This window comes from Megalops cyprinoides, chromosome 16 (assembly GCF_013368585.1).
Source record: "Megalops cyprinoides isolate fMegCyp1 chromosome 16, fMegCyp1.pri, whole genome shotgun sequence".
NCBI classification, from domain to species: domain Eukaryota; kingdom Metazoa; phylum Chordata; class Actinopteri; order Elopiformes; family Megalopidae; genus Megalops; species Megalops cyprinoides.
In genome coordinates, this window is record NC_050598.1 from 5347332 (window position 1) to 5363157 (window position 15826).

Sequence of the window (15826 nt, forward strand, 5' to 3'; positions counted from 1 at the left end):
CCGGGTGTCAGTATTTTTGCTTTCAGATTCTTACATTCTATCGTGAAACACGTTAATTTGTCATTTTTAGTGGTCACGAATATATGATGGCACGAGAGGTGAGATGAATATTGCAATGGGTGTAAATTCATGCTACCTGTGTAGGCCCTACGTTGAAAACTTTGACATGGAACACAACAGACGTACCCCGTGTTCACCGTGTAACCAACTGGCGTCCGTCTATTGCGGATTTACTGTATACATTAAATTGTTTCAAAGCCATTGCCAACAAAAGAGAGAAGCCACTACAGTCTCTTTTGCAAAAAAAAAAAAACATCAGTTGGTGATGCAACATTGAAATAAACACCACTCTAGTCTAAATATTACCGTTTTGTGGTATAAGTCGCCATCTGACTATAAGAACATGTTTGTTCTTCGCTGTGATCTCAAAAAAAAAAATGCCAGATCACTACCCAAAAATAAATCACGCCTTACCACTCGGCACAACTAGGTTTCATCACCAGTCTTTGTCGGCCGACAGTAGCTGGCCAAGTTACCTGCGGGTACCACAACCTTTAAGAAGCTCCCGTTCTACCTCCCCAGCCAATAGCGGTGCTCTCTTGCAGTCGTCGTGTCCTCCTATTGGTCCAGCGCAAGTGCGAGGAAGAGATAGAGAAAGGGAATGGGAAGGGGGTGCGAGAGCGTGAGGGGGATTTTTCGGCTATCCGCCTTCGATTAATTCCATACATGCATCACCTCCTGCAGACCCAAAATCTTATATCTTCCACCTCCCTTTTGAGACTCACTTGACCCGAAGACCACAATCATACTCCATTTTATTTCGTTTATTTTATTCCAAGATATTTGCTCAGCTGCTTTTTGGTTCGCAGGCTAGAGTAGCTATATCTTTATTTTTTGGTGATATCAGAATATTATTTAGATGACAATATGAGTGGCGGGGTCTATGGCGGAGGTAAGATCACTGTCGTTCTTGTTTGTATTTTATATACAATGCAAACTAGAACATAATGATGATTCCTATTTTTTTTTTAACACAGCAAGGTAGATACCAGCAGAAAAGGATGCAGTGAACGGTTAACTAGCATGGATGGTATTACTTAACGACCAGGATCTATGATTCCTGTGAGAAACGCACACTGGAGGAGAAGGACAGACAGAGACGGGCTCAGAAGCGAATCTCTCTGGGCGACATATTTAGGGTTGCGTACACGAATTTCTGCAAATGTACCTTAGGTGTGGGTGCGCGCGAGCTTATTGCTCTCATTGTTTCTCACGTGCGTGCAAGTTTTTAGATTGGTCTGCGACTCTGCGTCATTGAATGTGGGGGGTGCTGTAAAATTGATGAATAGCCCTGTCATTTTTAAACAAAACAGATCCAACTAAAGACGTGCTTTGCGTTCACACATCAACCTTTAAGCATAATATTTGTATCTATAAGTGAAAATCAGCTACACCAGAGCCCCTCGCCCCCGAGTATTTCTCTTAAAGAATTAAAGTAGCCTACTAGCCTAAGAGGAACATTTCTGAGAAGAGCACAGACAACAGGCAAATGACCATGGCAGCAAAGCAAATTATTGCCAGTTTCCAGTTGGCTAATCCCCCCACCAGGACCCGGGCATCCCAGTGTTCTTTGCCACCAGCTTAGGCAGCCGGAGGTAGCATTTTGAAGGCGTGTGTAAAGCAGTTTCTTTCTTTTGTTCCCACTCTCTCTCTCTCTCTCTCTCTCTCTCTCTCTCTCTCTCTCTCTCTCTCTCTCTCTCGCTCTCTCTCTCTCTCCCGCCCTTGTCAGATGAGGTAGGGGCCCTTGTATTTGACATTGGCTCCTTCTCTACTCGAGCGGGATATGCTGGCGAGGACTGCCCCAAGGTGAGTTCTAAACAGAGGGAGGGGGAGGGCCCAGCTATTCCTCAGGTTCACCCACAGCATTGAGAAAGGCCATTCCATAGCAACTTTGAACATGACCATATGGGTAGCATGATGTCACAGTTAGAGTCCTGCATGTCAGTGTTATTACAGCATATCAGACACCTCTGTTCAAACCTGCCTTCATAGTTTGCATGTCATTTATACAGCTGGATACTTACCAGAGCAAGACAGGCTATGGTACCTTTCTCAAAGGTTCAACAGCTGGTTCAACAGCCATTCTCCAACCACCAAGGTTGTATTGCCACAGTGATTTTTACCACATCATGACAATGGTTAGCATGCTGTAGTGTAGCATCGCTCTATGTTTGCCTCTTTTTCCATAATACCCTTGTTTATCTTTATCCACTTCATGGATGTTTACTACCTCCTCTCTTTCTCTCTCTTCTTTCTTTCCCCTCTTGTCTGTCTCCCTTCATTTCCTAACCCCTCCTTGCTCCATCTTCCTCCTCCTCCTCCTCCTCCCACATGCAATCCTGACCCATGTCCTCTCCTTCCCCCTGCTCCTTCCAGGCAGATTTCCCCACCTCCCTGGGGGTGTTGGTGGAGGAAGAAGGTGGTGGAGAGATGGGGGCAGAGCAGGAAAAGGCAACAGGGAGGACCTTCTACCTGGACACCAACGCCTTGCACGTCCCCCGGGCGGGCGTGGAGCTCTTCTCGCCCCTGAAGAATGGCATGAGTTGAGTGACAACCTCCCCGTCTCTCTCCCTCTCTATCACTGTACCTTCTGCTCCTCCAGAAGTCACCATGTATGGTCTTCATATATGTGGCTAATGTGTTAGCTTAGACGAAAAGGTCATTGGCACTGTGCCTGCTTATTATATACTTATAGTAACTTACTTTTAGAACTTACTTTTTAATACTTTTAGAACACAGTTAAGAGTACTTCGCCTTATGAATGTGTGACTTGATGGCCTATGGATTATTCAGTTAGTGTTTTGTGTCTGGAGCTTGACTCCCCTGGTCTGCAAATATCTGCTCTCTCACTTCATTCAGTTGTCTGAAGATTGCATGTGTTTGTGTGTTTGTGCATGTTTGCAGTTGAAGATTGGGAGGCCTTCCAGGCCATTCTGGACCACACCTACTGCAAGCACATCAAGTCCGAGCCCAGCCTGCACCCGGTGCTCATGTCTGAAGCTCCCGTAAGTAGGGAGGTCACAGTACCTCAGTCTGCTTCATCACAGAGACAGACATGTGTGTGAGCATGAGAAGCAGCTGTCTGTGTAACGGGTGTGTGTATATGTGTGAGTGTGAGTGTGAGAAGCAGCTGTCTGTGTGTGTGTCTGTGTAACAGGTGTCTGTATGTGTGTGTGTGTGTGAGAAGCAGCTGTCTGTGTGTATGTGTGCAACAGGTGTGTGTGTATGTGTGTGTGTGTGTGCATTTGTTTGTGTGTGTGTGACACTGTTATCTGACGCTGTTGTCTGTGTGTGTGTGTCTGTGTAAGGGGTGTGTGTGTGTGCATTTGAATGTATGTGTGTGTGAGATGGTGTGTGTGTGAGATGGTGTGTGTGTGAGTATGTGTGTGTGTGTGTGTGTGTCTGTGAGACGTTGCTGTATGTGTGTGCGTGTGTGAGACACTGCTGTCTGTGTGTGTGAGAGAGATGCTGTTGTCTCTGTGTGACAGTGGAACACACGGGCGAAGAGGGAGAAGCTGACAGAGCTGATGTTCGAGCACTACAACATCCCAGCCTTCTTCCTGTGCAAGACAGCCGTGCTCACAGCGTATCCTTTACCCGAACCCCCGCGATGGGGGTGTTCCCCAAACCTGCCATCCGGAAAGAGCATCACCCAGGCACTGTCAGACACACTGCTCACAGTTCTAGCATTCAGTTAGCGTGTTCTGAAAGTTGCCCAGTGAGGCCATTGGTCAGTCAAAGTGTTAGTCAACTAGCCAATCAGAGAAGGGCTCAGTTTCATTTCAATTCAGTCAGTTCAGGAAATTAATTGAAATATAGTTCATGAATTAAAAGATACTCATAGAAAATGTTCACTGATTTTCAATTCATGAATTGAATTGTAGTTAAATTTCTTAATTTATTCAAATTCAAATTCAAATTTATAGCTGCTTATGTGGCTTGATCAGCTCCATTCTTGAAAGCATGAAGGCTTACATGTTTTTGTCCCCTAAGTCACTAATTGTCATTGCCAGTGGTCTCAGTGTGCTTGAAGCTGGAGGGTTTCAGTAAGTCAGCCACATTAGGTTACCCCAAGTTACCCAGAACAGCTGTCTGTCTGTCGGCTGGTCATCGCACTCTGAGCGTGTCCTTGACATCCTCTCAGCTTCGCCAATGGGAGAGCAACCGGCCTCGTCCTGGACAGCGGTGCCACGCACACCACCGCCATCCCAGTGCATGATGGGTATGTCCTTCAGCAAGGTATGTATAAATTGCCCCACTGCAATGTTCCTCAGCTGGAATACGTGCATGGACACCATTTTAGCTTTTTCTAAAGATCTGATTTGTACTGTATATTCTCAGTATGTATATAGTGCAAATGCACTACAGGGCTTTGTCTGTAATGGTTATGCTCTGTTGGGCTAAACTGCAGGGTGTGTATTGGAGTTGCAGATGTGAAACGGTGGGGGACGGGGGTTGCAGGGTGAGAGACTCACGCAGGTGTGCTTGGCTGCAGGCATCGTGAAATCGCCTCTGGCAGGTGATTTCATCACCATGCAGTGCAGGGAGCTGTTCCAGGAGATGAACATCGACATCACCCCGCCCTACATGATCGCCGCCAAGGTGCCTATCTCAGCTCCGGCCTGCCTGTCTGTGACCCTGACTGGCTGTCTATCTGTCTGTCCTGTCTCTGTCATGTGACCCTGATTGTCTGCCTATATGTCTCTCTGTGACCCTGACTGTCTGTTTGATCTGTGACCTTGTCTGTGTGTCTGTCTGTGACTCTCTTTTTGTCTTACTCTCATCTTCTCTCTCACCTTCTCTCTGTCTCTCTCTCTCTCTCTCTCTGTCTTTCTTTCATTCTTTCTCTCTCCTTCTCTGTCTCTCTCTCACTGTCATTCTTCCTGTCTCTCTCTCACTGTCCATCTCTCTGTCTGTTCCTCTCACACACTGTTATCTGTCTCAGGGTCTGTCTCCTGTGCCTTATATGCATCTGTCTACCTCTCTGTCCACTTGTTCTGTCTTACTCCTTCTGTCTTTTTCTCTGTGTCTATATTTAGCTGATGGTCTGTCTCACTCATTGTCTCGTTCGCTGGGTGTCTGCCATATTCTCTCTCTCTGTACATTTCTGTCTGTCACTCTGCCTCTCTGTTTCTCTCTGTCTCTCCTTCAAACACCTTACCTCTTGCCTGTCATCTCCCATCCATCGTTGCCTCTGTCTGGCTCCTTCTAGCTGTTGCCCTCTTTTTTCATTTGTTTGATCTGTGATGGTTTACACTCTTTTTAATGGGTTGTTTGCTGATTAGTTTTACCTGCTGTCCCACTGAGAGCAGCTGACTCTCCACCCCCTCTCTGTCTCACCCTCTCCTTTCTGTAGGAGCCAGTGAGAGAGGGAGCACCCCCAAACTGGACCAAGAAAGACAAACTTCCTCCAGTCACCAAGTCCTGGCATACCTACATGTGCAATGTATGGGGCCTCTACCCTGTTATTCACATATTTCATTGAGTTAAAAATATGTATTCTCTAAAATATATTCTCAGTGTATATCTATATCTATATGTTTTTGTAAAGGATGTCAGTCTAACTTAATACATTTACATTTACATTTATTCATTTGGCAGACGCTTTTATCCAAAGAGACTTACATAGGTTACAGTTCTTTACAATGTTATCCATTTATACAGCTGGATATTTACTGAGGCAATTATGGGTTAAGTACCTTGCCCAAGGGTACAGCAGCAATGTCCCAGCTGCCGCCCACATTATAGGTAACACCAGTGACAATGAAACAGCACATGAATTCTTTAATGAAATGTGTGAAAATACATTAAGCGCTACTTATTCTGGATTCATCAAGCTTGGAAGTTAGTTATTGCTATTAATACCATGCTGGCTTGATGTTTACCGAATTAATGTATGAGGAGGCTCATACATTAAGCCTTCTACCAAAAGTTTGACAGCAAATCATTGTAGAGGACATCTGAGACTGTGTGGCCACACAGACAAAAACGTTTTGAAAATAGCGAGCCTAAAAATACTTTCCCCCAAAATTCGATCTTCAAGGCATCATTGAAAATCTTACATTTGTCCTTCAAAAAATCATTAAAGAGTGGTGTTGAAATGTGAGTGGGATCTGAGTGGGAACACTGCTTAGTGCTGTGTCTCCCGCTGAGCCCAGCTCTGGTCCTCTTTTCTCTGTTCTGTTCTCAGGAGGTGATCCAGGATTTTCAGGCGTCTGTGCTGCAGGTATCTGACTCCCCCTACGATGAACAGTAAGTGGCACAGTCCTGTGCACCATTTCCCCCCCTGCCGGTCTCAGGAATAATGGGCTGGGCCTTGCAGTAACTTCCAACAGAAATTACAAATGTACCAACTCACATATGTATGCAGTAAGACATGATAATAGTCATCTCAGTTTCTTCTTCTGGTCTGTTCCCCCCCTTTCCTGGTCGTGCCCCTGTCCTTCTCCACCCCCCACCTGTTTTCAGAGTGGCTGCGCAGATGCCCACAGTTCACTACGAGATGCCCAGCGGGTACACAACCGACTATGGCGCTGAAAGACTACGTATCCCAGAGGGCCTTTTTGACCCCTCTAACGTCAAGGTAGCTGTATTGTCTCTGTCATGCTGATCTTTAGTGAAATTAATAGGATTGCAGTGATATTGCTGGTTTGTTTTCTGATTAGAGTGCATATACAATTCCATGCTTTGCTGTATGCAAGGTTATCCCATGGCCTGGCAGGACAGGAACACACTATCCCTGTCTCCCCTCAGCCTATCTTATCTCTCTTCCCCATCTCCTCTTCCTCTGCCTCTCTTCTCACCTCCTGCCCTCCTCCCTGTCCCTCCATCTCCTCAGACTGCTCTCTCATTCCCTTACTGCCTCCTTCTCTCTCTCCCTCTCCCTCTCAGGGCCTCTCTGGAAACACTATGCTAGGTGTGGGGCATGTGGTTACCACCAGCATCGGCATGTGTGACATCGACATCCGGCCTGTAAGTGTCTGCTCTGAGGTGTGTGTGTGTGTGTGTGTGCGAGTGTGTGTGAGAGAGTGTTCATGTGTATGACTGTTTGAGTGAGTGTATGTGTTGTAACACCTGCGCCTGTGTTTAGGGTCTGTATGGCAGTGTCTATGTGTGTGTGTGTGCGAGTGTGAGTGTGAGTTCGTGTGTATGACTGTTTGAGTAAGTGTGTGTGTCATAAATCCTGCGCTTCTATGTTTAGGGTCTGTATGGCTGTGTGTGTGTGTGTGTGTGTGTGTGTGTGTGTGTGTGAGTGTGAGTGTGAGTGTGAGTTCGTGTGTATGACTGTTTGAGTAAGTGTGTGTGTCATAAATCCTGTGCTTCTATGTTTAGGGTCTCTATGGCAGTGTCATTGTCACTGGGGGAAACACCTTGCTGCAGGGTTTCACCGAGAGGCTGAATAGGGAGCTGTCCCAGAAGGCCCCACCGGTAGGACTGCCACACACACTCTCTCACACACTCTCGCACACTTACACACACACACACATACACACACACTTAAACATTCACCATCTATTTTATCTGTATTTTATCTGATTTCCACTTTTTATCTGTTCTTATTTAATCTCATGTGTGTCTCACACTCTTCTCCTCTAACCCCCTAAATTCCTCCATCTTTCTCTTTCTTCCTTCTGCCCTCCCTCACAAATATTACACATGGACTGATTTTAAACATTGTATTGTCAGTATTTAAACATTATTACTGATGCTCAAAAAAGCCATCAAAAGTCAAGCCTCTCTATCCCTCCCTTTCCCTCTCCCTCTCCCTCTCCCTCTCCCTCTCCCTCTCTCTATCCCTCCTGCACTCTCCCTCTCTCTCTCTCCATCCCTTCTGCTCTCTCCCTCTCTCTCCTTCCCTCTTTCCCCCCCTCCCCCTCTTTATACCTGTCTCTCTATCCCTCTCTATCCCTCCTGCTCTGTCTCCCCCTCTCTATCCCTCCATATCTTTCTCCCCCTCTCTCCCTCTCCCCCCGTTCTCTATCCCTCCCTCTCCCCACCCTCTCTCTCTCCCTCGCTCTCTATCCCTCCCTCTCCTCACCCTTTCTCTCTCCTTCTCCCTCTCTGCCTCCCTCTCCTGCCCCTCTCTCCCTCTCTACCCCTCTCTCCCTCTCCCTCTCTCAGAGTATGCGGCTGAAGCTGATAGCCAGTAACAGTTCAATGGAGCGCCGCTTCAGCCCCTGGATCGGAGGCTCTATCCTGGCCTCCCTGGTGAGACTGGCAGGGAGGAAGAGGATGAGGAAGAGTCCAATTCCTCCACACAGCTCTGTGCTTTATTACCATCTTTGGCGCGCGTAGTATTGACAGGGGACGCAACCCCAGCATAGCGTGAAGTTCCGTTCGCCCCGGGAGAGTGTCAGAAACCAACGCCCGAGCTGTGACAACAGGCAGACGTGAATGGAAACTGGTGACACCTTGTTTTGCCAATATATTTTATTCAAATAGTGACATTTGGATTTGAGGGGAGGCGGGGAGGAGAGCAAGGCTGAACAAAGTGGGGATTTAAACAGGAAGAGAAAAAAATGAGACAGAGAGTGAGGAAGAGAGAGAGGGAGGAGGGAGAGAGGGAGAGGGAGGGAAAGAGAGAAAGGGAGGGAGAGAGAAGGGAGAGACACACTCCTGATGTCACAGTTGGCAAAGCCGAATGAGGAAGTGCAGGTAAATGGAAAACCAACTCATGGGGAAACACCGTGCTGCACTGTGCCCGTTGTACGTGCCTCTGTGTCCATTCCAAGCACTGGGAAAGCAATGCAAATAGCTGATAGCTAAATTCCCAGCAACCATTCTGTCTCTCAATTCAATCAAATGAGTTTTACTGGCATGAGCAATGCACATCCGTGTTGCCAACGCAAAATAAATGTTCACATGCACAATGCAAACTCTAGACAGAAACGTTAGAACTTATATCTGCAGAAAGTGTAGTATTGCGCTAATATACTTCCCCATTAAATATATACCCCTCTCCTATTACCCATTAAAACAGAACCTGATCTTCTCATTCTCTCTCACCTCCTCTTTCTCCTTCTAACCCCCCTTCATGGGTAATAACAATACAAGAATACCACAAAAGTAAAGGCAAAAATAAACAGTGGTGGCAAACTGCTTCTTTGCACAGTGCTCCCTGCTGGACCCTCAAGGCTATAAAAGGCATTACATTATTGTAATTTAGCAGACACTCTTACCCAGAGCGGCTTACATAGATTACAATTTTCCCCTGTTATCCATTTATACAGCTGGATATTTACTGCGACTGTATGCTTGGTATTTACCCAAGCATACAGTCACAGGGCCCCAGCAAACCAGCAACCTTTCAGTTATGAACCCTACTCGTTACCACTATTCTACACCACCACCCCATGTATACACATGCTGGGGTATAAACCTGCTGGGCTGTTAGTGGGGCCTGTGTGTCCCTGTCATAGCATGGCTGATGTCTTTTCTGTTTGTGCAAAGAGAGGGACAGGAATATTCATTTGATTAAAGGTTACCTTCTTCTTTTGGGTATATTTCTAAGAGGAGAAGGAGTTGCATCTCTCTCTCAACTGCCTCCACCCTGTAGTGGCCACAGAGCCTGTCACTGAGGTGGTGTTTGGGCCAGGACCTGCCTCTGCTTTGGGTTTCTGATCATTTTCTCTCTCTCTCTCTCTCTCTCTCTCTCTCCTTCTCTCTCCTCCTCTCTCTGTCTCAATTCAGTTCAATTCAGTGGTGCTTTATTGGCGGGACAAGCAAACTGTTGCCAAAGCAACAATGTGAACAATCAATTAAACAATCAGATACAACTATTCAAAGTCTAAGAAGACAGGTATACATACAGGTTAAACTGATTAGTAACAAATAATGATTAACCAATGGATTATATTTCACAGTAGGTTATAAATTAATACATTACATTACAAGCATTTAGCCTACACTCTTATCCAGAGCGACTTCCATCACAATAGAACATAATAATGTATTATTGTCATTAATATACATATATACATTACAAAAGTCGATACTGCTGCAGCAGAAGGTACTCTGTCTCCCTCAGCCTGTGGCTACAGAGCTACCAATGGGGCTGTAGGCCACTCTTCTAACATGGCTGGCATTTTCTGTGTTAGCTTTTTTTTAATTGGGTAGGGAAAAAGTGACATTTTAATGTATATTTTCCTTGCTTGGGAATATTTATTGCATTTTAGAAGGTGGTGGATCTCTGTCTCATCCTCTCTCGTATGGCAGTGATCACAAGGCTCACTCTCTCTGTTGCAGGGCACCTTCCAGCAGATGTGGATCTCCAAGCAGGAGTATGAGGAAGGAGGAAAACAGAGTGTGGAGAGAAAATGCCCCTGAACGATGCTGCCCCCTACTGACACATGTGCAAAACAACAGGGGGCAGCTGCCAGCCAACTCACAGAGAACAAAGCCAATCATTCCCATGTCCATGACTCTCTGATGTTCCCTGTAGTGACTGCCGTACTACTTTTTATCTGTCCCTTTCTAGACCGCCCTTTTCTTTCTTTCTCTCTCTCTCCGTGGTCTGTTCCTCTGTCCCCTTCCCCTCTCTCTCCCTTTATCTGCTCTTTCCTCTCTCCGCTAAGAGCTCAGTCGCTCCGTGTCCGTCCGCCCGTCTGTCCCTCCATCTGTCACATGAGCATCCAGGCGCGGCTTTCCCCGCATCCGCGCCTTGTGACTCGCATAATCGCAGCTCTTTTGAGTGTGACCTTTGAAACGACATCCATGCAAATAAAGGTGAACAAACGGAACGTGTACCGACAGTCCCTTCTTCACGTTGTTCGCTCATTGTTCTGCCGCATGTGACCCTGGGTCCGGCAGAGCACTCCCACGAAAATACCATGCAGGAGACGTCATTGTGTTGTTGGGATAGGTCAGTCATAGAATCCTGTTGGATTTCCCCAAACATTTTCACGAGGCAAATCTAGTCCTCAAAGGTTCTTGGGTTCAATTAAAAAATATATTTTTACCGAATTTCAGCGAGTTGCAAACCAGGGCTTACGGATGGACCCCAATGTACAAGTACACCACGTAGACTATACGGCTCTGGTGGTTCGACATTTCAGTCGATCTTTTTTAATGCATAAATGAATATCGACATGCTGTGTCTGTTCTAACTCTGAGGTAAGGTTGTTTGAGCTGATACTAAAAGGTACTTAATTCATATTAAAGTTCTGTTCACCGTATTAATTGAAATAATCCCCACCCTCAAAAGAACTCCACACAGATGATGTGTTTGGTAAAGATTTTACCGTGGTTTAAATTTACTAATCTGAGGACTTGGAAGGTAGTTCATTGTGTCACCTTGCACAACAGTGCCTTTGGTCCCTGTACAAGTGCTAGACCTTATCATAGTTTTGAGGAAACAAGCATTAGTAAGACAATCAGTTCTGGCGAATGTTTTGCTTTTAAAATTCCAATTTTATTGATTCATTTTCAAGTTCACTTTAAATCTCTCATCAACAGTCGAGTATTTGGCTCCACCTACCGGTGAGAAGCCTACAGTCTGTTTAAAAAAGTTCTTATGGTTTTACATCTTCTGAAATAATCGGGGAAATTATCTATTGCCTGTCCCCAATATGACCTCAACAGTCGCTGAAATAAACAAAACATGTTTTCGTAAGTGACAAAATAGTCGGCTACTTGCTTCAATTTTTATGTTACATTTATTCAGATACCCACCCTTTAAAAACAAAAGTTAGATCGCATATCTAGTTAAATCAAAGAAGTTTATAGATATATAAAAAAGTTAAACGTGGGTAATGTCAGAAAATTGGTGCACAGCTGCCTTTATATCAAATCTTGGGCTAAAAACGACGAATATCATTCCTTCGTTCCCAAATCTACTTCCGCGGCTTCGGTTTCATAAAAAATGTTGTTAAACATATTTTATTTTCTATTTGTGTCCCTGAAACCATCAAACCTTTAAAATATTTTAACCTACAACTCACTTTACAGAAACATTATCGGTGTATCGTAAATTATCTTACTCTCACGTCTGCAACACTACTGTAGATAAAGTCTGAACCGACACATGCCGGCATGACGCTTGATGAAGGGCATGACTTTACCGTCGCCTTCAAGCACTTGGGGCCGTCTGTGTTCCAAGGAGTGCGCGCAACATTCCTCTCCTACAAAACACAGACACTCCATCATCTTAGCTAGAAACAGACGTCACTGACTTAACTGTCCTTGACTCTATGGACACACATGACGTTACGGCGATGCTGGAGTGTGCTGTTCCGAACTCGGAGGTCGCCAGGCAAAGAATGGGATCACCAGTCACTGAACGTCTACGCACGCACACGAGGAGATAAGTACTACTTAAATACGCAGAAACCCAAACAGAGCGGGACTCCAGCGTAAGGGGCAGAGAGAGAGAGAGAGCGAAAAGAGTGTCTGGAAGGAGGTAAGAGGCATTACGCGATATAACTGTTTGTTTGGCAGGAACTGTGTTTGTCATCTCCGTGGACGACTAAATGCCAGGTTCGTTGAGATGTAGAAATGTAATCTCCTCCATCTCTCTACATGAAATTGGGAATGAATTTATTGTAGTACACCAGTCAGCAGATTGTGTGTCTGTACGGCAATGCTCTGGGTTCTGAAAAAAAAAACAGTTATTTTTATTGAGAAGTATACATTTTTCATAACTGTGATTCATAGCATGGGAGCCTCACCAGGGCTGTCCATTGTAATACAGGGCCATAGATACCACTCGGGCAATGGGTTTGATTCCTTGGTTAACTGCTGCTGTGAAGACCTTCAGCAAAGTGAAGGTTATCATTAACCTTTGCATTAGAGTCATTATCATAAGCTCAGTGCATCCAGTTATTATTATGATGTCATAATATGTGGAATCGTGGTAAAACACGCGTTACCTATCACTCTTTCACAGTAAGAATGCTGGCAAAAAAGTATACCTAAAAGGTGCTGGACCCTTTCACCATGGAACAAATGTACCACCACATTGATGCAGTGGTACCTTTCACAGTGAAGTGATGAAGGATGAAAGTGCTGGTAAATTGGTAGGATATACAGCTCTGTGAAAGGGGCTATACTTGTTAGTATTGAGTGCTGTCTTACTGGAGTTGTCTTGTGTGTTTGCAGTGGTTTAGAGGACTCCAGCCTCCATCCCGGTGAGAGAAACGGAGAGGGTCTTCGTGTGGCCCAGGCTATAAAGTGTGTTGGTGTGGAATGGGCCTAACCCTGTGTCGATGGCTGAGTCGTGACTGCCCCAGGAGAAACAGCACCCCCTCTGGCTGGTCCTCCTCACCCTTCATGCCCTTTGCTGTAACCCCACCGTCCCGATTGGCTGTTCTGCTGGATGCCTCTCCTGCGCCCCCCACTGATCCCAGGTCCTCCTGGAGCCCCGCACACCACTCTCCCAACTTCACCCTGTCCCGGGACGGGACCGTGGCTGAGCGCGCCCCCGCCGAGCAGAGCACAGACGGGGCGCGGGGCGCGGAGGGGGAGCGCGCGGGGCTGCACGTGTGGGAGGTGCGCTGGGACCCGGCGGAGAGGGGGAGCCATGCTGTTGTGGGCGTGTCCACCCACCGCTGCCCACGCCAGGCATCTGGGTACACGGTGCTGGTGGGCGGGGACAGTGAGTCCTGGGGCTGGGAGCTGGGCTCCAATCAGCTGTGGCACAGCGCCGCCTCACACGGGCAGTACCCCAGGAAGGGGGCATGGAAAGACGGGGCGGGACCGGAAGAGCGCCCGCCGCTGGCTGTGCCGGCCCGTGTGCTAATGGTGCTGGATGGAGACGCCGGAACCCTGGGCTTCGTGGTAGACGGCTGCTTCCTGGGCGTGGCCGTGCAGGACCTCCCCCAGGGAGCGTGTCTGTTCCCTGCAGTCAGCAGTGTCTGGGGAGGGTGTCGGATTACCCTGCGCTACCTCAATGGGGCACCCAGTGAGTACAAAACACCACTGCGATCATGCAGCATAAACGACAATCTGTTCACCCTGAGCAAGAAGCTGCACAGGATGTAGATATGTCATGCACCACACACCCTAACATCTCAGGTTAGGTCAGAAAAGTAGCTTTATACTGTGACTGAAAACAACATAACATATCTAATGCTAGACAGTGATTCTTGTCTTTTCCATTCTGGTCCCATGTAACCTGCGTGCCTTGCTAACCTTGCTAAGTAGAGTCAGGTGTGTGAAGGGGACACAGTATCCAGCTGATCTGAAAGCCAACTTATGTAGCAATGACATAACTAAATCCCTCAGCCTAGTTCAGAATGCAAGCATCACTGCAGCATGGTTAGAGATGCTAGGGTCAAGGTCCCATAGTGTCACAGTTCGGAAGTAATGTTATGCTGGTGTTTCGGTTCGAATGGTAACCCCCCCCCCCCCCCTCCAGGAGAGCCTCCATCCCTCACGTCCTTGTGCCGCCTCTCCGTCCGTCAGTCCATGGGGAAGGACAGGGAGACGCAGACAGACAGACTGCCCTTGCCTCCCGGCCTGAGGAGACTCCTCTGGGACGCTGTGTGCTAACACTGATTGTACAGTTCCTCCCTCTGCGACCTTACCACCTGAGCCTCTCTGTTATTACATGATGGACACAAGATGTCAACTCCAGTTAGCTCAGGTGTGTCACATTGACTGGGTATGAGAGTGTACCATATTGTTGCAAAATGCAGAAGTGTTTATATCATTTTTAAGTCTACTTTATTTATTGGCTGTTGCATTGTCTGATAGGAATGAACAATGAGTACTGTAGATGTTAAGCAATGTTTTTAATTTATAAAAAGGTTAATAACAGACTATATTCTTCGAATGCTATTCTTATTTATCTCTGTAAGTATCTGTTATCTTTTTGTAAAGGACACCACCAGAATATCCTGACATCAGAAGCAAATTATTAGATGTACTTGAACACATTTTTGTGAATGACATACAGTGAGTCTATGTTTCAGGTTCATTTCAATAGAACCCTTCTGACATTCTGAAATTTTGACATTCTGAGATTTGAGCAGATGTATTTTAAAGATTGTTAGGATGAGCTGGTCAAACAAAGGGTCAGAAATAGACAATCTGATTTTCGATGTTAATTATGAAAGGGGACATATAAAGGTAATGATTTATTTTTGTTAAAAAAAATAACAGAGCAAATAAATTCAAGGCACTAAGTTCCTACTTTAAAAACAACAACTATACATATATAATAACTCCAGGGTCTATGGCTAATTTGTAATTCCTATAGAATAGGAATTCTATAGGAATTCCTATAGAATGAAAACTGTTAAAAAAAACCTTTGCAAGAAATGCAAGTCTCACAGAATCTTAATGCCTGAAACATTTACGCAGTAGTTTTGCACAAATAAACCTGTGAACTGTTTTAATTCAAACTACAAGTGCTTTTTATACCCAGTGTTGCTGGACGCTTCTGTAAAGTTCTAGAATCATCCATGAATTCTCATGCATCTGAAGCTTGATGACGTGTCTGGGAATATATTTTTGCATAATTTTGTCAAATATTTAATTTAATTTATCTGAATGTCTTCTGAAAATGTGCCTTCATGTCCTACGACCCTGCTATGGGTCCCAACCCACAGGTTGGTAACAACTGAAATGCGCAGTTGTTTTAGCCAGGTAACAAGGGTGAGGTTTTTTTATTCAGCACTAACGCATTTCATTCTGATTAGAGTGTACACATATCGGGGAGACATGGGATCAATGGGAATTGGTTACACTGAGTGTTTGCAGCATGAAAAAGACCCTTGCTTAAGGTGTTTGATTGAAGAAGCATTATTTCAAAGAGTGTGAGGTTATG

General features: G+C 45.8%; 2 protein-coding genes across 2 annotated transcripts; both read left to right on the forward strand.

The window, feature by feature from the left end:
• Nucleotides 1-676: 676 nt before the first annotated feature.
• actl6b (actin-like 6B) lies at nucleotides 677-10798 on the forward strand. The gene is made up of 14 exons (XM_036548307.1): nucleotides 677-952; nucleotides 1790-1866; nucleotides 2437-2602; nucleotides 2965-3065; nucleotides 3549-3646; nucleotides 4205-4299; nucleotides 4556-4662; nucleotides 5417-5506; nucleotides 6251-6312; nucleotides 6529-6643; nucleotides 6952-7032; nucleotides 7393-7488; nucleotides 8182-8268; nucleotides 10306-10798. The coding sequence occupies exons 1-14, from the start codon at nucleotides 928-930 to the stop codon at nucleotides 10384-10386; spliced, it is 1281 nt and encodes a 426-aa protein (XP_036404200.1). The 5' UTR covers nucleotides 677-927; the 3' UTR covers nucleotides 10387-10798.
• Nucleotides 10799-13242: 2444 nt separating this feature from the next.
• LOC118791152 (SPRY domain-containing SOCS box protein 2) lies at nucleotides 13243-14547 on the forward strand. Its single transcript, XM_036548430.1, has 2 exons — nucleotides 13243-13957; nucleotides 14414-14547. Exons 1-2 carry the CDS (start codon nucleotides 13243-13245, stop codon nucleotides 14545-14547), a joined length of 849 nt encoding a protein of 282 aa, XP_036404323.1.
• The last annotated feature ends 1279 nt before the right edge of the window (nucleotides 14548-15826 follow it).